A 25,286-nucleotide genomic window follows, 5' to 3' on the forward strand; every position below is an offset into this window, starting at 1 on the left:
CTCTCTCTCTGCCTGCCTCTCTGCCTGCTTGTGATCTCTGTCTGTCAAATAAATAAATAAATGAAATCTTAAAAAAAAAAAAAAGAAATGGCGTACAAATAGGAGCACTGGGGTTTGATCTGGAACTTGGAAGGACTTGAGGTTCTCATACTAGACCAGGAGAGATGCGTTCGAGGCAGAAGGGTGGATGCGGGAGGCATGCGGCATAAGCAGAGTTAGTCAGTGTCCGACTTTGATCTGGGTGGCTTGATAGGGGAGGTCACCAGGGAGCAGATCCACCAGCCTTTTCAGCATCCATGATTTTCACAGTAGCGCCGCCGTGAGGTTTCTGTGGGCATGTCCTGGCTTTCCCATATAGCTGCCACAACTTCCAAATATTTATTTGCTTTTTGAAAATTTGCAGTAAATATGGATTTACTATATTCTATATTATCCTTGACTTTTCCACCCCCTGGCATTCTGTGTATTCATTTATGCTGTTTGTGGCCGGTGTCTGTTCCTGTTCCTTGTGATCTGGTATACCACACAAATTTGCATTCTCTCGGTGGACACCTGTGTTGCTTTCAGGGTTTTGCTAGTGTGAACAGCGCTGACGTGTCTCCCGGGCAGGTGTGGAATTTTGCTGCGTCTGGGGTAGCCCACAGTTACGGTGCTTCTGAAATACTGTCCTGCTTTTGTCTTCCCATGCTCGAGAGGAAGGCTTTCATTTGATTTTTAGAGATTTGTATTTCTATAAGATTTCAAGCACATTTTTCTTTTTGTAAATCATTCTCATTTCTATTTATTAAGATTTTTTTGGTGTTTCGTAATTGCTAGGGACAACTCCACATCATATCAAATGAGCTCTTCTAATTTTGAGCCGTGGTTTCGAACTCCACGTTACAGATGATGGAACCTGAGGCATGAGGCTCGTGTTGGAGCTGGTGGGGCCCCAGGAGCTCTGGGTCCCAAGTCTGTGCTGGTTGCATACTCCGCCCTCCCCCCCCCCCCCCCCCCCCCCCCCCGGCCCCACCATAGTGCTCCTCTCCTGCACCTGTTGGGGGCAGGGCAGGTCCCTGGGACATTCTAGGCAGTTCTTCACCTTTTGCAAGAGAGAAGCAGGAGTCAGACCTCCTGCAGCTGTGTTAGACCCCCTTCACTGCTGGGGACGACTTGCCAAATTGACGCAACCTCACAGTCGTTTGTCTGGACTTACACTTAGGAATTGTTCCTTTTGTGCTTATACGAATGTACCCAGCATCTCCTGGTTTTTCATATTTTGAAATACGGGATTTAGAACACTTAGGGAGCATGTTCCAACCATGGAGGCCTTTCTCATGATGTCCTGCAGGATCTTTCCACACCTCCGGCTAACGAACTGAAGAATAAAATCTCCCATGTTCACAGCATCGCACTATGTGCTAATCATTTGACGCTTTTGTGGTGGCGAATCCAAGGTCTTTATTGACTTTTGTCTTGGGAAATCTCACCTAATAGGCTGATTTCCTGCCAGTGAACTTGTCGTTTTCCATCGCAATTCTCCTGAAATTTGCCATAAGTTGTACTCAGTGGCGCTGGCAGAAAGTGTGGATCGGCACAAGAGTGTTTTCTATCACTTGGACAAAGACTGTCTTGGTTTCTAGCCCCTCTAGGACCTAGTCCTCAGTCAATAGTATTTATTATACGTCCTACTTTCTTCTGGGCCTGGGGGAATAGCAAATGAACAGAACTAAGGCTCAGTTCAAGACTTCCGTCTGAGTAGGTTAATCAGGCCATAAACAAATCTGTCAGTAGAGTGATTTCAAGTAGTTTGAAGTGACATGAAGAGAAAAATCACAGAATCCAGTGGAGAGTAAGACACGGTGCTCTAGCTGGCCTGGCTGGGGATGCCTCTGAGTAGGTGACATCTGAGTGAAAAGAGAAAGGCGGCAGTTTGAAAGGACCCTGAGAAAAGACTTTGGGACCCACATGCCCACAGGTGCTGTCTGAAAGGTGAAGCCTTTGGTGAGTAAAAGGACCAGAGACAAGGTCCCAGCATGTGTGCACGCGCGCGTGCGCGTGTGTGTGTGCGCGCGCGCGCCCATTTTGTGGTCTGGGCGTGGAACCGGGGGTCCTGGTGTAGGCGCAGCAGTGGGTGGGCCGACTCCATAGCAGCGCTTAGTTGGGCTCAAGGGTTCGTGTTTGTGAGAGGTTGTGAAGGGAGGGTATTTCAAAGGCTTTAAACAGCGAAAACACCTAATCTCATTAACTCCCCTCCCCTCCCCCTTTTAATATAGCCTTATTGCGCCTACCAACATTCCCTTAAAAATACACAGATATTTTATTACCGTTGTTTTTTCCAGCTTTATTGAGGTGTCATGACAAACAATGTATATTTTTATGATGTACAGTGTGGTGTTTTGATATATGTATACATTGTGAGGTGATTGTCACAGTCAAGCCAAGTAACACATCCATCACCGTACATAGTTGTGTGTGTGTGTGTGTGTGTGTGTTGAACAGGTTAAGATCTACTCTTACAGCAAATTCTGATTTGCAGTAGAGCATCATTAACCCTAGTCACCGTGCTCTACGAGCGATCCGCAGCGCTGACTCATTCTTCGGAGCAGAAACTCCGTCCCCCCTTGACCGACATCTCCCTGTTCCTCCCACTACCCCGGCCCCCGGCAGCGACCATTTTACTCTCTGCTTCTCTGAGGTAGACTTCTTCGGACTCTGCACAAAGATTAACCCGGTTACAACGTAGAGAATGGACTGTTGAGGGGGCGAGAGGGAAAAGCCCCAAGACTGACTAGCGGGGCTCCTACTGAGTCCAGGTCAGAGATGAAGTGGCCTAATCTGGGACAGCAGCTGTGGACACAAGAGGAGAGGACAGGGGTGTGATGCCATTGGCACAGTTCACGGGTGGCTTCCCAGTGTCCTGTGGGGAAATCAGGGAGAACAAAGTGCTTCTAGCTGTGACAGGGAATTGAGGCAGGAAGCTGATTTGGGGAAGGGGAGAATCAGCGGTTAGTTTAGTCAGGGACAGTATCTGCAGAACCGTGGGGCCTCCTTGAGTCCCCCATCTGTGAAATAGGCAAGAATGCTAATGCTCGTTTTATAGGTTTATCTCAGCAAAAAAAGAGATACAGTCATATACTGTGTGGAAGCATACAGCCCTCCCTGCAGTTTCTTACATTTTATTATTCTCTGGTGGAATCGTTGATTTTGGTATGATAGGTCTTAGTGGTTTTTAATTTTAGTGATGATTTCTTATTCTTGTTTTTATTTTATTTTATTATTTTAAAAGAGGGAGGGAAAGAGAGCAAGGGAACGAGAGGGAGCAGGGGTGGAGGGGCAGAGAGAGAGGCAGAGAGAGAGAGAGAGAGAGTCGTAAGCAGGCTCTACACCCAGCACGGAGCCTGATGTGGGGCTCAGTCTCACGACCCCGAGATCATGACCTGAACCGAAATCAAGAGTGGGATGCTTAACTGACCGAGCCACCCAGGTGCCCCATTTATTCTTGTTTTTAATAGACTGAACCCGAAATTACAAATACAGTAGCCCCCCCCCCTTATCTCTCCCTATTTCCTGGGGTTATGTTCAAAGACCCTCAGCAGATGTCTGAAACCACAGATAGTACCAAACTCTCTATGGCCCATGTTTTTTAGTAACGCGTATCGATGACAGTTCGGTTTTTCCATCAGGCCTAGGGAGAGATTGACATCGACAGCTAACCGAGAGAGAGCAGTTATAAGAACATACTGTAAGCAGAGTTAGGTCCCTTATCGTCCTGTATTCGTCCTTCTTCTCGTGCGGTGTGAGGTAACGAAACGCCTGTGTGACGAAGGGAAATGCAGTGAGTGACGCAGGTGCTGTGACATCCTGTGACGCTACGACCGACCTTCGGGCCCCACGTCAGAAGTAGGCTCAAGTGCCTCCAGGCTGTGGTTGACTAAGGGTGGCTGGGACTAGGGATAGCAGAGCCACGGACGGAGAAGGGGGGATGGCGGTAGTTCTCTTGAGGCCTCCTGTTTTATTTTTTATTTTTTTAAGACTGAAGATGGTGACAGATTTGAATAAAGTCAGATGTGTCAACTGTGACATATCTGATCCATTGGGAATAGATATTATTGGATATCAGGCACAAAGGTCTTTCCCAACTGAAATCTGAAAACAATAAACCAGGAGCCTTTTCATTAAATAATGCTCATTTTTTTTCAAGTGTACCAGCAGTCCATTTTCTGTAAATAGATCTTACAATATTTCAAGGTATTTGTGTTTTCACCCTAGGATAATGAACTTGATAAATGGATTTCTCCTATAAATTATAATATCCTCCTTTTTCTGTCCTCTGACTTTTCAAGTGGTTCCAAGGAGTTACGGTGTCCCAGAATAGCTTAGGCGAGCCCCTCCGGGTTCACACACTTTGGTTATGTCTTCCATGTGCTTTCGTGTTTCGAGGCCCAGGAGACTTCCTCTTCTCAGCCTCTCTGCCTATAATAATCCCTTCATCCCTTTGACCATTAATTGGAAAATTATGACATTTAGAAAGGACATTTTTCAAAACCATGGGAATCTTTGTATTTGGACCAGATGTTAAGAGAATTTTAATGGAGGAATAAAACATCTGTGACAACGAAGAGCAGAGTCACAGACGACAAGAGGACGTGGACGGCGTATCGATGGGAGCGTAAGCTTTGTGAGGAAGGTAGGAGGTGTGTGTGGGTTTGCATTATTTTCTCCGCAGGGATTCGTTTCCCCGGTGGTGGTTGTTCTTCTGTCCCATGCCCGTGATGTCCGGAGGCTGAGATTTCCCACAGCCTGCTTTAGGGCGAGGCAGAAACACCCATAACGGTGTTTTCCGGTGATTAAGGCTGTACAGAGACGGGTGTTGCTGTTCCGTGGGGCCAGGTGAGCAACGTGAGCTCCGACGAAGCTTAACGATTTGGCTGAGAGGCAGGGAGGCCCGTCAAGGAACATCTGACCTTGTGCAGGCCTGGTGGTTGGGTGGGGGCGCAGGGCGCGCCCGTGCATGTGGGTGGGGGGAGTTGTTGGGGTGTAGCGACCGCATGCCGGGGGCCGGCGGGTTGGGAAGAGGAAGGAGGGAGAAGAGGAAGGCGAGTCCGCAGGCCTCGGGCCGGTATCTGGGTCGACGGGGTGGCCCACTGTGAGGGGAAATAGCGGAAGGAGACAGTCGCTGAGGGCAGGCCATGGGGTCACCGGTAGAGGACGAACCTCTGCCTTTTTGTGTGAAGACGGATATTTTGATTTCTGTATCTGGGTTGTGGGCAGAGGTCTCGGAGAGTGCTCCAGGTTTGGAAGGCACCAGGTTTTAGAAAGGATGGAGAGCCGCGTGAGTTTGAGGACCCAGGCCTCGGAGCGCGTGCGCAGTGAGAAGAGATGAATATCCAGGAGCGCGGGGGCCGCCCCTTCCTTTGCAGGGAAGACGGAGAAGTGGGAGCTCTGCGTGCACCAGCACTTCGGAAAGTTGGGGTGTTAGGACCCCGGGGAAGGGGGGGCTGGGAGATGCCCAAGCGGAGAGTCCGCGACCCCGAAGGCTGCGCGAGCTCTCTGGTCGGCGGCGACGGGCGACGCCGTTGCTCACGGAAACAAGGGCGCATCCTTCTCTCCTGCTGCCCTTGCGCGCTGCGGCGCGTTGCCCTCCACGGTGCATCTTCTGGTTGACAAGGAAACTGGTGGCGCTCCAGGTTCTACTTGGCTGAGCTAAACACCAATGGGAGGGGTGCCCGGGGGGCTCAGTCGTGAAGTGTCTCCCTTTGGCTCCGGTCATGATCCCGGGGTCGTGGGATGGAGTCCGGCCTCGGGCTCCCTGCTCAGCGGGGAGTCTGCTTCTCCCTCTCCCTCTGTCTACCCTACCCCAGAGGGTGCTTCCTCTCTCTGTCAAATAAATAAATAAAATCTTAAAAAAAGAAACAAACAAACAAACAAACCCAAAAGCAAACCAATGGGAGCTATGAACAGTAATTTATCCACCATGAGTCACTTATCATTTGATTTCTGATTGTGTCCATATGAATTTCCTGCCTTGGGGGAATGTCTCTGCATAAATCTTCTAGAAGTTGTTGTTATAGTTGTGTTGCCTTGAAGGGCCCATTATTTGTCTTTTCTTTTCCTTTCCTTTTCCTCCCTCCCTCCCTCTCTCCCTCCCTCTTTCTTTCTTCCTTCCTTCCTTCCCTTTCTTCTCTTCCCTACTTCCTTTCCTTCCTTGCCTTCCTCACTCCCCCCTTCCTCCCTCTTTTCTCCCTTCCCTTCCTCCTCTCTGTCTTCTCCCCTCCCCTCCCCTCCCCTGCCCTCCCCTCCCCTCCCCCTCTCCCTCTCCCTCTCTCCCTTCCTTCCGTCTGTCCATCCGTCCATCCTTCCTTCCTTCCTTTCGGGCCTCTGGTTGCTTCAGGTAGCACAGAAATGGATTGAGTGAACTTTCACTTACTTTTAAAACCTGCTGACAGATAAAATTAATATTGCCTTTGTGTAAATAATAATTTTATCTAATGGACTTCATTTACTTTTATATTTCCTCCAGGCGATCTGGAGCTAAACAAGGGGAAAAAGGCAAAACGGTACTAATAGTTCCCTTTGTAGAGAGATACAAACCAAGGTCACTGGAGCCAAACCGTTATTGAAATGTACAAAATCATTTAATGTTTGGTTTTTCCCCATTTATATCATGAGGTCATTTTATATAGTCATAAAATTCCATCTTATCTCAGTTCAGATGGGATAACAATCTGTGAGTAACAGAGCCAACTCCTTACCCAGTTACCCGAAGGGGGCAGCAGTGGTGCCCGTCTGTCATGTCAGTCCGTGTTTCCATGAACACGTTCCTAAAATTCTCTAATTCATTGATGTTAAGTCTTTTTTGGCTAAAACTAGGAAATCAAGGCACATGGGTTAAAATAATATAAAAAGGACTGAGTTTTTACCAAAAAAATCCATATGTTAACGATCAAAGATGCAGTATGTTTGGGGAACACTCTGACTTTTCTCATAGACTCTACGCCATAACAACAAAGCTTTAATTTCACTTTATTTCCTAAAGAATAAGATGTGCAGTTATTGGTTTTGAAAAAGGTTAGGAGAATCCATTTCCTCAAGCACTGTGCATTAACGTGAGCTTAGTGTTTTATTGATTCTTCATTTAATCCCATTTCCTGTCGAGCGCCTAGAATATCTGATACTGTCGTGAAGAAAGACCCTAGATTCATTCAAGATACGTGCCCTCCAGCCCCGAAGGTAGCCCGTGCTGTGGTCCTCCTGGATCAGCCGCTCGTTCCTCTTTTCTGAGCACTGACTGTGACGGGAACCTGTTCAGAAGGAACGGCTTCTGTCTCCTTTCTCCCGTGTTTCCTGAGACTTTGCTCCGACTTCTGGCTGACAGTTATCAAAAGATAGACGTTTGCTTGCTTGACCGATCTTGGCTGGACTGTGGCCTCTGCATCTCTGCCCCGCCGTGCTGGAGGGCTGCTCCTCGGGTACAGGTCCCCCCTTCAGTGTGGCTGGCCAGAGGCCCCCATGTCCTCACCTGTTCCTACCTTCATTCACCCGCAGGATCCTTGACCTCGCCTGAGCCTCCGACTTCTCTGCTACAAAGCGATCTCACCTCCCTTTCACCTCACATTCCATGGGCTGGTGACTCATTTCCTGTCCTCTGTGCCAGGGGACTGCTCAGCCACCTCCCAGCGTTGTTTGCTCAGGGCAAGGGATGGGTGAATTGCAAATGCTCAGTCGAGTGGTGGCCCCGGGAGTCCAGATTCATGCAGACGGCGGCGAGCGTGTGGGAACGCGTCGACCTGCCACCGTAATGGGGTGTTCAGTCTGTTTTGAAATGAGTCCAGCTGGGAAACAGGGCATCGTGTGAGCGTCCGTGCCACCCGTGATGGGGAGGCAGTTACCGTAACTGGTAGCCCATGGTCCCTGCAAAGGAGCCGCCACGTGGGCTGGAGGGGGGCCCGGCCTGAGCCTCGGGGGCGCAGAAAGACTCAGGGCCGCCCGTGGCCCCAGCAGACGTACCGATGTGGCTGCAAGCCTTGCTCTGTGGACCCCGGTGAGGCCAGAGAGGCTGATGGAAAGAAAGCCCTTGCCGTGGGAGGAGTGGATGGAGACTTCGCGAATGGGGGTTTGGTGAAAGGGCACGCTGCCTTCTTTGAAAAAGCCTAGAAGGAATCCTGAGGGTTTTGAATAGGCCAGGACTGTTTACCTGGCCTCAGCTGATGATTGCGCAATGGACCCTGGACCCGTATTTGGCCGTGCCAGGGGATGGGTGGGGGGTGGTGGTGGTGGTGCAGTACAGGGGGGCTGGGGGGACAGCGGTGCCTGATAGAGGAATGTTTCTTTCAGTTTGGGCTGGGACTTTAGCCTTTGGGTGCGCCGTTCATCTGATGCCTTGGAATAGGGCCAAGAGGTGGAAAGATCGTGACACGTCCACCTAGCAGGAGGAGCCGTCTGTCCATCCCCTCCTGCTTGTCCTGCCTTTTGTGTTTCTGATGTTTCCATGGACTGACTTGTCACAGTGAAGAGGCCTCATGTGCCTCAGCCCTTTGATACAAGGGCGGCTGCTCCGAAGGCAGGTGGGCAGGCGGGTGTGGGGCCCGGCTACCTGAGTCCTCTCGGCCAGCGCAGAGACTCCGTTCCCTGCCCGATCTGGCATCTTGTCAAGCCAGCAGGTAGGAGCCGGGCCGGAGGGTTTCTGTGGATTCTGAACTGCACCAGCGGGTCTGGCTGTTTCCAAACACACAGTAGGTCTGGAGTTCAGAAGAAATAGCCTCGCCTGCCCAGAAGTATGTTAAGCTCATTGTAGGTCTCTTTTTTCATTAATAACTGGTTAGACTTTGTTCCCGAAGCAAAACTTTTTGTGTAAGCTTTCATTCTTCGGATTTCTTTTTTTATCTGACGACTTTTTTTTTTTTTTAAACTAAAAGGAACAGTCATTTTTTTTGTTTGCCCAAGCCTATTCATTTGCAGCGTGGGTGTGAATGGGAAATGTTATTTATTGCACAGACACTCACATACAGAGTTTTGCTTATGGAGATGGTGCTTATAGAGGGTGCCTCCCACATCAGGAAATGGAAAGGAAGGCTTCAGGGATTTTGAAGCAGATGCAGAAAAAAATGTTTTATTTGTACCCAACCCAGCCTGTTGTGCTACATCTGCCTATTGGCAAAATCTCTTGTTTAGCGTTAAATCACCTAATATATTTTGAAAAATTCCAGAGGTGCTAGGATGAACCCAGAACGACTTTTATTGAAATCGATCCCTTGAAATTTCCTTCCTCATGCATCTGCCCAGCATAGCAAGTAGTTGTAATTAACGAGACTTCCATTTTTATTGGAATTTTGCTGAAATGAGTCCATACAAAGTCAGTTGGATAATTTATGTATTTTAAAAGAAACGTTCAAGTGATCATAGCTTGTCTGATTTCTAAAGAGGGGAGGGAAGATGATCCTTGGGAATCAGAAGGTCTCAACCGGGAGCGATTTGGCAATTGAGGCGATTTTTGTTGGCACGTGTGGGGCGGGGGCCGATGCTGGTGTCGGGTGGGTGGAGACCAGGGATGCCGCTGGGTTCACAGAGAAGCTGCCAGAGAAAGTAATTATCTGGCTCTAGTTGTCAGCAGTGCTGAGATGGGCACTAAAATCCCTCATATAAATATGCACCCGCAAGAGACGAGGTCGGTGTTGTATTCAGGGGAAGCTGGAGTTGCCGAGTCCTGGACGGAGGGACCTTAGAGCCCGAGATCTAGGCTGTGTGGGTGGAAAGATGATTCAAGGAATCAGCTCGCCGGGTGGCTTCTGAGAAGAGCCCCCTCTCAGCGAAGACTGAATGCCCTTCCCTGGCACCCGACCAGGACGGCTATTTAGAGGGTCTTTATTTTGAGAAAAAAGGTACCCTGTTACGGCCTGAAAATTACAAACTTGTAGAAACCACCTGTTCTCAGGAAATGCGCTTTCCTTAGGTTAACGTGGGCAGTGTGTAATTTTGTCTCTTCGCCGTCGAACTCCGTGTCCCGGTTTAGCTGCCTTTCCACGGGACTGACAGCGCATGTCCCGCTTCCGTAATTGTCACTTTCTGAAAGTGACAGGGAAGGCACGTTCCAGGCACTTGTGTGGTTTTTCTCTCTCTTTCCTTCTGGAGGCTGCGGTGTCCGGCTGGAGATGGGAGCGAGGGCTGCTGTCAGCGTGGGGCAGGTCCATGGGCCGTGGGGCTGTCTGACTCGGTTCACAGTTAAGGGATTGTGTGTTGGCTTGGGTCTGACACATGGAAAAAGTGTGTGCAAGGGAAGAATTTGCTCTTAGCTCCTGGTTGGCCTGAGTTGGGTCTTGGGGTCGGACTGGTGCCCGTGGTCCCCGTCTCCTTGCTGCGAGGAAGAGTCTCTCCTTGTGCCTCTCCCACCTCACCCCTCCCCCACACGTGCCCTCTTGCTCCCTCTCTAAAATAAATACATCAATCCTTAAAAAATTAAAATAAAAGTGTAATATCTGTGCTTCAATCTCCCTGGATTTCAGGGTTGCCCTGTGTCTTTGGTGCTCCATTTCTGTTTTCCTTCTCTTTGTAGGGTCACTTGTGAAATTACAGTTGCCCAGTGGGGGGGGTTCTCTTTAACCCTTTCTTTTGCTTCCATGCTTTCCCCTGCTGAAGCTAAACCTCACCCAGAATGTCCATCTTCCAGACCTCAAGTGCTGTCTCCGAATTCCTATTTTTCTGAGCACCCAACTTGGATTTTGAGCAGCCTGCTGCCTTCCCTTAAATATTCCCTCAGCGTCTCCAACTGCACACGTGTGAAACCGAAGGCTCACGCTCTCATCTAAACAAAGTTCTTCTGTGGATTCTGACATTCAAATGAGGAACACTGCTGCTCTTGTGGTCACTGATACTCTCTGTCTTGAGTCTGTCTGTGGCTCTTTGCTTTCTTTTCCCCCAAATGTAGCAGATTAGAACAACCCCTGTTTTGTTATATTTCATACTTTGGAGGGTAGGATTGGGGGCAGAGCTCAACTGGGTGATTCTTTTGCTTTTGTGATATTGAAGTTTCTTGGTGGCTTTTGGCTTTACTCACATATCAGTCAGGTGCTTTGGTGGGGAAGGCTGGGAAGCTGGGCTCAGCGGGAAAGGTCCCCAGGAATCCCTCCATTTGGTCTCGGTAACATGACTGTCTCGGGGTCGTTGGACTTCTGATCTGGTTTCTTAGCACCCCAGGGAATGTGTTCTAAGAGATAGGAGGTGGAAATTGCCAGTCTCTTAGGATCTGGGCTTGGAAACTAGCGTGCCATCACTTCAGTGAAACTCGAGTGAATAAAACAGTTACTGAGCCAATTCAGATTCGAGAGAACGGGCATGAACCTGGGTCGAACCTGCGTCGAAGAAGCTGCGGCCAAATTTAATTTGCCAGATTCCCTTTACCCATCACACTGAGCATTTGCTGTCTTGCCTGAATTTCTATTCACAGGGGTAACGCCTCAAGTTTTAGCTTCATTTATTTCTCTTCTGAATAGTTGCTGTAGGTTCAAATTAACTTCTCTGTCTTTATGTTCTTCTCTGTCCAATTTCCCACATTCGGTATTCTGAGACCAACCCTTTACGTTTCTTCTGCAGTTACTATACCATGGTACTTGCTGAATAGAAATGGAGACCTCAGACCTTGGTGTAGAGCCCCTTCTGGATCTTAACCCAACCCCTGTCTAAGCTGCTTCTCACTAACTCTCCTTTACATCTGTTGGGGTCTGTCTCAAGTACAGTAAACCATTCCCCAAACTGTTATTACTGCCTCCTTCCTTAGGAGCTTGTTTTCATCCTCTTCCCTTGGCTTGAAATGCACTTCTAGAACCTCTTTATCCTTCAGTATGGATCCCAGATGTGAGCTCCTCACGGGACCTATCATGGGTTCTTCTGAATGGCGGTGGTGCTCCCCTAAGTCCTGGAACACTCCAGCCCCTATGCACACTTTTCTAATGGCTTAGCTTGTAGTTATTTTTACAAGCCCACCTTATCTTAAAGCTTCTTAATCTTCTCAATTATTCATAATCTTTAAAGCCTTCCAGCTCCCAGCCTAGGAATTTCATATCACCCAGTAGGTGCTCACTATGATTTTTTTTTGGGTGGGGGGGACTCATGTCTGATTTCTAGCGAGGAACTTTGCAGGCGGGTCATCTATAAATTTTAAAGGACAAATTCACCAAATATGGACTCTGAAAAACAATCTGAGGGGTTTGAAGTGGCATGGGGGGTGGGAGGTTGGGGTACCAGGTGGTGGGTATTATAGAGGGCACAGATTGCATGGAGCACTGGGTGTGGTGCAAAAATAATGAATACTGTTTTTCTGAAAATAAATAAATTAATTAAAAAAACAAACAAAAAAAAGAGAAAAAAAAGAGTTGGGTAGCATAATATCAGGTTATGGAGAGAAGACTGGTCGTGGCATTGTTGAACAGGGGCTTTGGATGTCGAAAAGGGAAAGGCAGGGATCCTCGGGATTTCTACGCAAGCATGAAGGGGGCGAGGAAGATATTTCAAGGGAAAAGGCATCAGCCGTTACAAGTCTTCAGCTTTTCTTCATGAGTGATGACTGGGTACGGCTTAAACTTGAACATTTCTCCTTCTTTTATAATAAATGGGTTATTTCCTAAAATGGGCAGGAAGAGAGGTCTGTACCAAGATGCACATATTTGAAATGCCACCTAGAAAAAGGTAGGTTTGTCCAAGCACCCAAAAGCTCTCATTTTTGGGGAGATGGTGATGAGGCCTAACTGAAAGACCGCCCCGCCCACAGAACGCGTGAACTCACCGTCATCTCATGGTTCTCTTTTGTGTGTTTTAGGCACTTGCCCCACATGATAGGAAGGCGAGCTTCCGGTTAGAAGACACGTGCCCCGAGCCCAAGGCCGTCTGCCCACCATGAAGGGGACCCGCGCCGTAGCATGGCTGCTCTCCATCGTGGGGTGGTGGAGACTCGCCCAGCTGGAATCAGATGCGGCTCAGTGCCAGAGAGCGGAGCACCCCGTCATCTCCTATAAAGGTGAGGGGCAGGCACCCCCGAACACAAGGGTGCCACTTACATGCACTTTCCAGGTCAGGGATAGGGTATAGCGCTGGTTGTTGCCCTGTCATTCTGGGACTCTCGCTTTAGACATTGTTTAAAGTACGAGCAAGAAGACAAAATCCTGCACTGCAAGAATTTCCTGTCCGGAAACTGATTACTACGATCTTGAGAAGAATTCAAAATGGGAGTCATTGTGGGTAGAAAATCCCATTGTCGAGGCCGCCTTTATTTAAAGGCGCTGTGAGCCTCCTCAGTATTCGAACCAGAGCCTGAAAATGTGACCCCCAGAAAGAATAACAACCCTAAGTGACAAAAAATTCCCTTCGGCGTTTCCCAGCAAAGCCTTAGTCTTACCACCAAACTTGGTGCCTTGGTCCCTATCTGACACGGCACGGCAGATGGAATTGATTGACTGTCTTAAGGACGTCTTGGATCTGTGGGATTAATTACTTAGTATGTATATCTGGTCATTTTTTTCTTTTATTTATCAGAATTCATTTAGGGCTCTCCGTACTGTGGGTACTCTAAGCTTTCAGGATGAAAAATAAATTAGTCTTGGTCCCTGCCCTCAAGGTACTTTAAGTTATATTATCAAGCTGACTATATAACTAATCAGATACTGTATTTTAATAATATATCTGATAAATAGCTTTATGTTTTGTTATGTTTTAAACTTCATATCATGAAAAATTTCAAATATCTGCAAAAAGAGAAAGAATTGTTTACGGAATGCCCAACCCAACACTCATTCATTCATGGTCCGGCTTTTTCTTTTAAATCCCACCCATGCTTCACCCCACCCCCACCAGATTACTTTAAAGCAAATTAAAAAAATCATATAACTGTATCTGTATTATTTCAGTGCATGACTATGAAAGAAAGGGAATTCCCAGCACCATTCTTGCATCAGACCAAAAATGCAAAACAAAACAAAAAACCCCTAAAATCTACCCAAAAACCCCAACCTAATTCCATAAAATCATTTGACATCCAGTGAGTATTGTGAGATCCCTGATGGTCTCATGAATGCGGATGCATTTTTTTGGTACTGTTGGGTTGACTCAGGATCTAAATGTAGTTCGTGCTCTGCAACTGCGGGTCTTCTGCTGTTTTGTTGTGGTGGTTTTGCTCCCTGTGCAAATTAATTACAGAAGAAATCCGAGCTGTTTGTCCTTTAGAGTTTCCCACAGTCTGGATTTTGCCAAGTGTGTCCCCTTGGTGTTCAGTGTTCTTCTGTCCTGAGCATTTGTGTAAACTCATAGTGGTATCAGGAGGCGGCTTTGATTCGGGTTCACATCTTTCTTTTTTTTTTTTTTTTTAAAGATTTTTATTTATTTGACAGAGAGAAATCACAAGTAGGCAGAGAGAGAGGGGGGAAGCAGGCTCCCTGCTGAGCAGAGAGCCCGATGCGGGACTCGATCCCAGGACTCTGAGATCATGACCTGAGCCGAAGGCAGCGGCTTAACCCACTGAGCCACCCAGGCGCCCAGGTTCACATCTTTCTGTCTTCCCTGTGGCACGGATGCTGCTGTGTCCTCCGTGGGGAGGCGGTTCTGTCTAGGTGTGAAATTAGCAGTCAGTGATGGTCACGGCCGAAACCTACTGATTCATCCAATGCTGTAAAGCTGGGATTTCCTAACTTTATTATTCTTTCTTCATTGAATAGCAAGAATACTTCTGTATAAAGTACGTTTCCCTTATCAACTATTTGAATATTCTGAGGCTTAGAAAAGTAAGGATTAATGCTTTTTTCCTTTCCTAGTTTTTTTATTTTATTTTATTTTTTTTAAAGACTAGTTGGTTTTCTAACATTATGTGAAGGGAGCAAGTAAGGTGTTACGTTTACTTTTTGTTTTGTCTTGTTTTCTTATCTTGGTTATTAGAATCGTTGTTACTGTATGGATGTTAACATTTGAAATATTTCAAGCAGCTGCAGTTTTGATGCTTACAGGGGTGAAATCATCTCATTTGAAGCCCAAGGAAGCCTCTTCAAGTGGGCTCCTGAGCTCTTCTGACATAACCCAGGTGCCTCTGCCAGCTGCTTACTCTCTGGGACAGCAAGATGTTCCTGACTCCTTCCCTCCCGTCACTTCCTCCCGTTGACCTGAGCATCAGCCATTTTGGGCTGATTTAAGCACACATGTCCCCAGTGTTAGGTCTTTTTAGTGCAAAGAGGTCAGGAAAAACTTTAAATTGCACCGTGATTGCTCCGGGCGCTTCCAGCTCCCTCTGGGATGCTCGGGTTTCTCTCAGCCTCCTCTCTCTACCTTCTGTCTGTGTCTTTTTGTCCTGGGCACAGAATCCTGGGTCTCTGCCGCTACCAGACGTTCCTTTGACTTTCTCTGCAGCAGACCCTGCGTCGTTTCAGAGCGAGAGTCCAGCAACTCTAGTCGTTTTTGACGACTGAAGGCCCTGTGAGGTGGTCCGCTTCTCTTCTTTCAGGCCTCCGCCTGCCCAGGGCCTTGGGAAGCCGAAGCAATTACTTCACTTGAAGTCGTTTCCTTCTGCGCGGTTATGCTACCGACTCGAAACCCGGGTGCGTTTCATTTGTTTAATTTCCCCTTTGATTTTTAGAAATTAAAAAAAAAGAATTTACCTTATTTTGTCGCGTTGCAACATATCATTAAGGAAAACAGGGCAAGTTCAGAGAGTCTGCCCTCATTCGTGCTTCCTCCACCCGTTCCCTCTCTCTGCACTTGGCTGTTTTACTTCTGTTTTATGGTCCCTGCTTTTCTTCGCCGTCTAGCATTTTCTTGACATGGTGGCATATCATGAGTCCACACCCCAGCGGCGGGCTCCCTGCCACTCCTTCCAGAGCACAGAGCTCTTCACTGTGTGATGGACCAAAGTGAACCAGCAGCTCCCAGTGGGGAGACACTGAGGGTGTGTTCTGTCCTTTGTGATCATGGGTAGCGTTACGATGAGGGACGCCTACTTGAGACATCGCTTAATCCTTTGCAAGGGTACCACCGGCAGAGATTCCTAGATTCCCTAGTTGGGTCAAGGGGTAAATGCATACGTGGTGTTGCTAGATACCGCCCAGTTCCCTTTCGTGAAGGTGGCGCCATTTTGGGTTCTCCTTCGCCCTGCGTGTGAGGATCTCTTTCCCACCAGCCTTTCCGGTGGAGTGTACTATCACTCTTTGGGATTTGGACTAATCCCATAGCTCATCAAGGACCTCCCAGCATAATTTTATCTTGGTTATGTTTAAATTGGAGCAAATGTTTAGCAAACATTTAATAGGCTTCTGTTCCGTACCATGGTTTGTACTAAATACTGAGGCGGTAGAGCAAAAAAAACAGTCCTCATGTAGGGGGTTAGGATATCTCTGGGACTGTAAACCAAAGGAACATTGCATTACATCCTGTTCAGGATCCTCACAGGTGTGTTGGCTGGGTGCTGTGGGAGCCCAGGAGAGGGGGCGTCTGGACCCGAGAGCGCGGGTTTTAGGGGGGTCGTTACAGGCTTCTGGGATGAGGCAAAAACAGCAGAGATGAGCCCTGAATGGTTCTTGAACGTGTTTAGGAGTGTGATGAGTGGACAGGTGCCTTGGGGAGAGGAGAGAACAAGGGCCAAGGCCCTGACGTGAGGCAGGGGCACATCACAGGTCCCGGCACGTTTCCTGTGAGGTGAGCCATGAAACCTTCCTTCAGGTTATGGAGAGGAGGTGGGGGAGACGAGGCTAACGTGGCTGTGGGGGTTCCGTATCGTCCCGCATCGGAAGGCCCGTTGAGAAGCGCTGCCCACCTGGATAGTCCCCGTGTTCAGAGGGGCCGAGGCAGCAGGGACAGCCCGTCCGGAGGTTGCCTCCGTGATCGGAGCGAGCAGGCACGAGGCACTAAGCTCAAGGGGCGGGAGCGGGACTGTTCTTGCTGTCGATTCCGTCTGGAGTAGAGAAGGGAACTGAACATGATGATTCTTAGATTGAGACTGAGTTCCTGCCCGCCCTCCGGTGGGCTGTGCCGCTGAGGATCGGGAAGGGAGAGGCCGCCCTCCGCGCATCAGATGATGCCGAGTTCGAGGCTGACGTGGCCCAGAGGGCAGAGCCACCGACGCCTCGTGGTTTGTCCAGGACTTTAGTAGGGGAGGCCCCGGGAGTCCTACAATCTGTGTATCACCTTCCTAGGGCTCCGGTAACAGGGTGGCTTGTAACAGCAGAAATACCCTTTCTCGCAGTTCTGGAGGCCAGAAGTAGAAAAACAAAACAGCAACAACAACATGCACCCCAGGTGTCTGAAGGGCCCTGCTTTCTGTGACCGCTCTAGGGAAGAATCCTTCTTTGCCTCTTAACTTCTGGGAGTCGTCCGCAGGCCTTGGCCTTCCCAGCTCCCTGACTCATCCCTGCAGCCTGAGTCCGGACCCACACGGCGTTCTCTCGGCGTCGCTGTGTCTTTTCGCCGGCTCCTCTTTATAAAGACACTGGTCACGCTGACGTAGGGCTCACCCGCACCCAGCACGATCTCATCGTAACGAATGACATCAGAAAAGACATCATTCCAAGTAAGGTCTCATTCACAGACACCAAGGTTGGGCCTTCAATGTGTCTTTTTCGGGGGGGGGGTGGGTGGAGGGAAGGGACACAATTAAATCTAAGCAGTGGCATATGTCCGAGCAGTTTCAGGACAGCGCTGGGGGAAGAAACCAGATGGTAACAAGCAGAGATACAAATGTGAGGTGAAGAGGGGGATAGAAAAGGAGATGGCGATCGACTCGGCCAGCAGGGATGGGAGAGCCGGGCACAGCTTTGGAGAGAGCATCACTTAATCATCCTTAAGCGGCGATGGGGAAAGGCCAGGTGACAGAAGAGGCTGCGGAGAGGAGGAGGTCATTGATTAGGCAGAGTCCCCGGGCCGTAGGAGGGGATCGGATACTGGGCACAGGCGGGAGATTAGCCTACAGGACGCGGACCCCACCTCCAGTGAGTCGGAAGGGAGGGGGGAGGGGGGCCGGGGGGCCCCCGGATGCAGGAGAGTTAGCGATGGGGGTGGCTGCAAGGGGAGGGGGTCCCTGAGGACCTCCGTCTCTCCCTCTCGGTGGGGAAGGAGTAGGCAGGCCCTGGGCTGAGAGCACGGCAGCTTAGGAAGGAAGGACTTCTCTGAAGACGGGGTGAGGCTGTTCGTCACAACACACACCAGAGACTCCCTGGGGGATGTTAGGACCCGAGTTCATCCTTGAAAAGGCCCAGGTTACCCCCCAGCGGGAAGTCCCTGGTGTCCTGCATGAACGCATCTGTGGAGAGCGCGACTGTACGAGAACGTTGGAGAAGGCCCGAGGGAACGTGGAGAAATAAAGGCAGGACTGCATAGCCTTGACTTGTAAAATCGTGATTTCCGCCAACATGTAAACCCTCATGATTTACTTCTGCCTCGGAGGCGCCCTGCCCGACGTGGACCAGCTGCTGCAGTCCCGTCTGCATATGGTGAAGCTTGCTCTGTTGAAGCCTTGCTTCGATTTCCGGGGGTGGGGGAGGTGTGTGTGGAAGAGGCTGGCAGGATTCCCCCCCCCATCCTAGATAAAATATTTGCCCCCATGGGCTTCTCGTGTGGAGCAGACTTCCTTGCTGGACATGCTTTAAGAGCTTGCTGTGTTTGCAGGGTCAGTCCCTTGACTGCGTGTTCTGGGACATTTGTCCTTGACCGTGGAGCGGCTGCTGAAACAGCCCGTCCTGTCGCAGACACGCTGTTTACATGTCTGTCCTTGTCGTTTGCTGAAATGTCTGCTCCAATAAAGCGGGAAAAAATAGTGACCCTTCAAGACAGCCTGTTTCTCAGCATGCTTACTGAGTCTCATAACCATCTCTGAAATGAGTTTTAAATGTTTAATGTCCACTTAAGGCGATGTGCCATATTCTGCCTTTGTTTGCTTATTGATTAAAGTTTACCCCGCGTGCTTGTTATGAGAGTGCTTTCCGCTTAGAGGAGTTGCTTTACAGGGGACAATTTTGCAGCAGGCACGGAGGAGGACCACCAGTGGGGTAGGTCAAGCCACACTTAGGCTTTATTTGCCTCGGAGGCTGGATATCATGATGAATCTGGAAGCCTGTCTTCGGTGCCTTCTCTGGCAGCACTTAATATTAATGATTACTAAGATTCCTCCTGCCTGCGGAATCAGCCAGGGAGCGGTTTATTCCACACTAGGGTCCCTGAGATCTTGACCTCTGACTCCTTGGTGTTCCTGTGGACGGCCTCCCTGCCTGGGGACTCCCCGATGGGTCAGGGACGTGTTTGGGAACTCTGGACAGCGCCGTATGAATGCTGCACACGGATTAGCGGCATTTGGCCCACATCTCGCATCTCGGGAGGGACATCCGAGGGGATCAAAACGGGTGTTTCAGCCCAAGCTGGAACCACAGGGGGCAGGACTGGGAGTGGCGTGGCCCTTGTGTTTCAACAGCTGTCTTTAATCTCCTCTGGTAGTCTTAGGCCATTGAAGGAACCATGGTGTAAAGCGTGCAGCGTAGGGTTTTGAACTTGGGATCTATTCTCATACCATGGTATGGATATTTTTCACAAATTCTGCTCTTTCTTTTGAATCCAATAATTATATTCCATTGTATTTGCGTGTGTGTGTGCCGGAAGCATTGGTTTGTTAAATGTTGGCAGCAGTCATCTCTGACGTACTTTGTAACTGTCTTCTTCGGGGTCACTTACTGGGACCCACAGCCTCTTTCCACCTCTGAGACAGAGGGTGGTCTTCCTTCCAGTCTGTAAGGGGGCTGTGTACACGTGTCCCTGTGTACACAATACTGCCCCACTGGCTACCACTCCTGCCACTGTCCCAACAGTTGTGCTCCTTCCGTGGCTGCCTCACCGTGGCTGCCTCACCGTGGCTGCCTCACCGTGGCTGCCTCACCATCCCTGGGACCACAGCCTTCCTCACTGTGCCACATGCTCCCCATGGGGCTGAAGAAGGCATAGCCTGGGCGGCCTCAATTACCTCCCAACGCCCAAGGATGGGGATGGCAGAAGGGGGCCAAAGGCCTCGTTTCTGTGCCACAGCTCCACGTGTCCCCCGGCCCCACGTGTGTCCCACAGTTCCAGGGTCTCCCATGGTGCTCCATGGCTCCTCTGGGTTGTGGCGTGCTGGGGTCCGGTGCCCCAGTCAGGCCTGTGATGTCGGCGCTGGCTGGGTGGCCCCCATTCTCTAAGGATGAGGACCTGGGCCCTCATCCCTACAGGAAGGGCTGCCGGAGATGATTTCTGTTTCCCAGAAGATTTTAGAAATTTCACGGTCTTTGGGTGCCTGAGCCTGAACTGAAGTGACTTGGCTTGATTCTCCCCATTTATCTAGCCTCAGATCGGCCGTGTGACCTTCACAGTCGTCGATGCGTGTGACTGTGTGACAGTCGCCTCCTTTCTCCAAGGGAGGATTGGGAAAAATTATTTTAATTCAAAATATATGATGGGAAATTCATTTTATTACTTAGTTCTAATGTTTTCATATGACTCCGATTAGCGTGTAGGTGTAGCGAGACTCGGCTGACCGTGGAGAACTCTCTTGAAGGCAAGGTTTTCCTTTGTACAATGTAAAACCTGCATAAACCAAGTGTGATTTGTTTTGGTTTCATAACAGGATATGAGTTGCCCTCCTGGGAGTTTATCTGGGGAGGAAGAGTGTTTCTATGGAGCCTTACAAGTTCTTGGTTCCATAAATAATTTGACTTTTGTTATCATGCACATGACCGAATGGTTCGTATAACGTGCTGTCAAAATCACACGGGCAAAATATTCCAACCTATTTGCAGGCGAAGCCACGAAGGCAGAGGAAGGCTGCCTGTTTTGAACATTAAAAACTGCATTTGGGAAAACAGTTTTTATTGTCATGTCTGTTGCTAGTGTGCTCTCTGAAAAATGGAATATTTAAAAAATATACCACTTTTCGGGGTGCCTCGGTGGCTCAGTAGGTTAAACGTCTGCTTTCGGCTCAGGTCATGATCTCAGGGTCCTGGGATTGAGGTCTGCGTTGGGCTCTCTGCTCAGCAAGGATCCTGCTTCCCTTCCTCTCTCTGCCTGCCTCTCTGCCTACTTGTGATCTCTGTCTGTCAAATAAGTAAATAAAATCTTTCAAAAATGAAATAAAAAATCCACCAGTTTTCAACTCTGTAACGTAGGCATATCATGATCATCCATGAGTACACATGAAGGTAGAAGAAATGCAGAGTAAACCACCATGGGTTACGCACTGGGTGATTTGGTTCCAATACCTGCATTGAACCATTTTTCTTTGTTTGTTTTTTAAGATTTTATTTATTTATTTGAGAGAGAGAGCGAGAGAGAGAGCGAGCATGAACAGGGAAGAGGCAGAAGGAGAAGCAGAGTCCCCACTGAGGAGTGAGCCTGATGCTTGATCCTAGGACCCTGGGATCATGACCCAAGCCGAAGGCAGACACTTAACCCAGTGAGCCACCCACGAGACCTGCAACATTAAACTTGACTGTCGTTATTTGTCTTTGTTGAGAACTGAGACAGTCCTTATTGTCTGTTCTTTTATTTTTTTTCTTTTTTTAACAAATAACAATTGGGTTCTGATGAAAATGGTGTATTGGGTTTTGAGAATTATTAATGACTTCAGTATTATTTTTTTGTGTTTTAAGGCCACTAATGAAATTATGTATAAGATTGAACATCTATATTGTATCTCAAGATAAAAATTTCAATTTATTTGATTGATTTGTCTAGGTGGGGAAATAGTTTCTATCATTTTAAGGCTACAAATGGAATACCATATAAGTGAAGTATGTGATGGGATTGCATTAAGACTGGGGAATAAGATTTTGTCGCGTTATTGTCAGGATTCCGATTTAAAGCAGTCATTTCACTTGTCCTCAGATGGTATGTCACTATACTTTATTTATCCGTGCGCATATTCTAGTCTCTCTAAGCATTACGTGGGCCCTTCATCCGTTCTCATGCTGGAGGCAGAAAAAAAATCTTATCCTTATTTTATATATGAAGTAAGAGATGAAGAGTAAATTTAGAGTGAATGAATTTTTTTTTTTAAGAGTTTATTTATGTGACAGATTGAGAGAGAGCCAGAGAAGGAGCACAAGCAGGGGGAGTGGGAGAGGGAGAAACAGGCTTCCAGCCAAGCAGGGAGCCCGATGCGGGGCTAGAACCCAGGACCCTGGGATTATGACGTGAGCCGAAGGCACATGCTTAACCGACTGAGCCACCCAAGCCCCCCTAGAGTGAGGAAGTTTTATTCCGATGGTATCTTCTTGGCTTTTGCTTCTCTTGTCTTACTCTAATATCAGGCAGGACAAACAGCCACGGTTACACTGGAGAGACGAAGCGTGACGCCAGCTCCAGCAGACAGCGGGGCAGACGTTTCTCGGTTCCTGATGATCTAGAACATTGATGACGCAGAAAGGAGTGCATCGAGGTTTCTAAGTGTAGTTTGTTTCCTAACGTAATCATCACACTATCACTTTATTTCCTGACGCTTGCTTTGTGTGGAGTGAGGAAGGTCCAGAAGGTGACTTCAGCCTGATAGAAAGGGCTGTTCCTTAATTTCCCCTTTGCTTTCCCATTTCCCTCAGGGGACTCGGGGGGGACCTCAGAGAGCCTCATCAAACGTGTTGCACGGCGTTGCGTGCTGTGTCGGGTCGGATACATTCCTCCAGCCCGCCGTGCGACAGGTTGTGGTAAAGCTGTTGGATCATTCCCACCTTGAGAGCCTCTCTGGGCTGCCTGTTAGAGAGCCCACAGACCCTATAAATAAAATCAATAACGCGGGACCCTGATGCCAGGCTAGCAGAATGCTCGTGATAGCTCCCAGACGAATGATTAACGATTGTCGTTCTCCTGTGTATTTTGATTTTTTGTGCCTCTTGATTCCTTGGCTTCAGGCCACAGAGTATTTTAGCTTCTGCTCTGTTTGAGGATAAAAGGAGGGTCCAGCTCGCTAATAACTTAATTGGTATTTATGGAGCACCTCGGGTGGGCTGGTTCCAGTCACTGGAGTTACCCCAAAAAACAAAACAGGTGGCGATCTTGGTGCGCCCTGAGTTTACATTCCGTGAGGGGGAATAGGCAAGAGTAAGATGGTGGGAGACAGAGGGGGTTACATGGGGGCTGAGGAGAAGTGGAAAAGCAGGGAGTGAGTTTATTGGGTATGGGAGCGGTCTGGCACTCAGGCACACACTCGCACCTTTTGGGGGCTCTGTGTGGCGGGCCAGGGAGTCTGAAAGATTTCCCGGGCTCCCTTGCCAGCGGCACTCCTGTTGGGATGCATGAATGGGAAGAGGCAGCAGGAGCTGGAGTGGAATACGGAAGGTCACATTTATGCCTCTGGTAGCTGAGCGCAGCCGAGGAGTGAGGTGGGCCTTTCTGGCAATTTCCACTTGGGTCCGAGCTGCTGGACAAGAGCTCAGCAGCCATAGAGGCTTATGGGCTCTGGCCCAGCTTGTTAGAGCTCCTCGTCTCTGTGGACCATGCGTTCTTCCTTTTGGCTTTCTCAGGCACAATCCTTCATCCTTTTGCTTTTTGAATTTTCACATTATCTTTGCAATGAATCGTGTATGTTGAGTTTTCTCTGTTCAGCCTAAGTAGGGTGGTTTTTGTTTACCTGAATGATTATGATGTGTACAGCGGAGGCATTGAGTCTGGACTTAAAGTTGGTGAGGGGCAAGCCGTGGAGATAACTGAGGAAACAGTGTTCCAAGTAGAGGGAAGGGCAGGTGCAGAGGCTCTGGGGTGGGATCATGCTTGGTAGGTTTGAGTAACAGCAGGGAGGCTAGAATGACCACAGTGGGGTGAATCTTGGGGGGGGAGAGTGATGGAGATGAGGTGAGAAGGATAACAGGGACCAGATCCTGTAGGGCCTTCAAGTATTTTGGTTTTTATCTTGAATGAGATGGGAAGTTTGTGGTAGAGGATTGTTGTCATCTAATGTGACATAGAAGGATCATGCCGGCTGCTGTGCTGAGGATGGAGTGAGTTGCAGGTGACTGGGTGGGAAGCAGGATTGGGAGACTGGTTTAGGGCTGGTGAGTAATCGAGACTAGAGGTGGTACGGCTTGGATGACGGTGTGAGCAGCAGACGCAGGGCACAGTGGTTGTGTTCTGATATAGCTTACTTTGGAAGTCAAGTCCAAAGTATTTCCTTTCAGATTGTGTCCGTGCTGAGAGAGAAAGAGAAGGGCAGGAGGGATTCTGCGGGTTTTCCAGATGCTCAGAAGCAGCTGGAAGAGCGGAAGATGAGGAAGGGTATAGGACGGCTGCTTGGAGCTCAGTTTTGGGAATGTGAAGCTGGAGATGCTTCTTTGGCATCTGGATGGAAATGTCAAATAGTTGCAAACACAAGTCTGGAGGTCTGGGGAGCAGTCTTGGCCCGAGGTAGACATTTGGGAGTTATTGACATACAGATCGCATTTTAATCTGTAGTCTGGCTGAGCTCTCTAGGGGAAAGAGTGTACATAGAAAGGAGAAGAAGCGTAATGAGTGAGCCCTGGAATAATTCAGTACATAGAGTTTAGAGACATGAGACAGCAGATAAGATGGAGAAGGGATATTCAGAGATGTCCTAGGAGCCAAGTCAAAAAAAAAGTTCTGTCCATGGTGGTCTAACTGGCCAAAACCTAGAGACTTGGCCCTGAACATCGGAAAAACAAGAGGCCAACATTAGTATTAGCAGGAGAGGAACATGCATATGCCAAAGGGCCTCCAAATCTCTAAGCCTAGAGGTTAAGACTAGTCCATAAACCAGTAAGCAGTGAATTACTCCGTAGAGGGATAGTCAGGTACTTCAGAGGACTCTGGAACAGGCCACGTAATTTGAATATGAATATCCCTTGAACAATGGCCCAAGAATGAATTGCCCCAGTAACTTGTAAGGAACCATACTGTGTGAGGCTTCTCTGTATAAAAGGAGAAATCTCAGAAGTTGGTCTTACCCTCGCTCTCCCTTAATTGAGATCATTACTAGCAGCTGTAGAGTAAAGAGAGCAGTATGGGGGCGCCTGGGTGGCTCAGTGGGTTGAGCCTCTGTGTTTCTGGTCATGATCTCAGGGTCCTGGGATCTAGCCCCACATCAGGCTCTCTGCTCAGCAGGGACCCTGCTTCCCCCCTCTCTCTGCCTACTTGTGATCTTTGTCTGTTGAATAAATAAATAAAAAATCTTAAAAAAAAATAAAAATAAAAGAGCAATATGGCCAGGAGACAAGATTCTGGGTTTGTGTCCTGTAACTTAGTCAATGTGTGAACTTGGGCAAGTTAATAATTCTGTGCCTCCGTTAGCACTTAAAAATATGGGGATGATAGTACCACCTTTTCAA

At 48.7% G+C, this 25,286-nt stretch overlaps 1 protein-coding gene across 5 annotated transcripts in view; it reads left to right on the plus strand.

Moving 5' to 3' along the window:
* Positions 1 to 25,286, plus strand: part of SEMA5A (semaphorin 5A) — a 468,307-nt gene that overhangs the window by 151,218 nt on the left and 291,803 nt on the right. For all 5 annotated transcript variants that reach the window (XM_044233900.1, XM_044233929.1, XM_044233920.1 and 2 more), the window contains one exon: positions 12,791 to 12,988. In XM_044233900.1, coding sequence (XP_044089835.1) covers positions 12,868 to 12,988 — 121 coding nt within the window. In that variant the 5' untranslated portion in view covers positions 12,791 to 12,867. The remainder of the gene's footprint in view (positions 1 to 12,790; positions 12,989 to 25,286) is intronic.

Source organism: Neovison vison, chromosome 1 (assembly GCF_020171115.1).
Source record: "Neovison vison isolate M4711 chromosome 1, ASM_NN_V1, whole genome shotgun sequence".
Classification (NCBI taxonomy): domain Eukaryota; kingdom Metazoa; phylum Chordata; class Mammalia; order Carnivora; family Mustelidae; genus Neogale; species Neogale vison.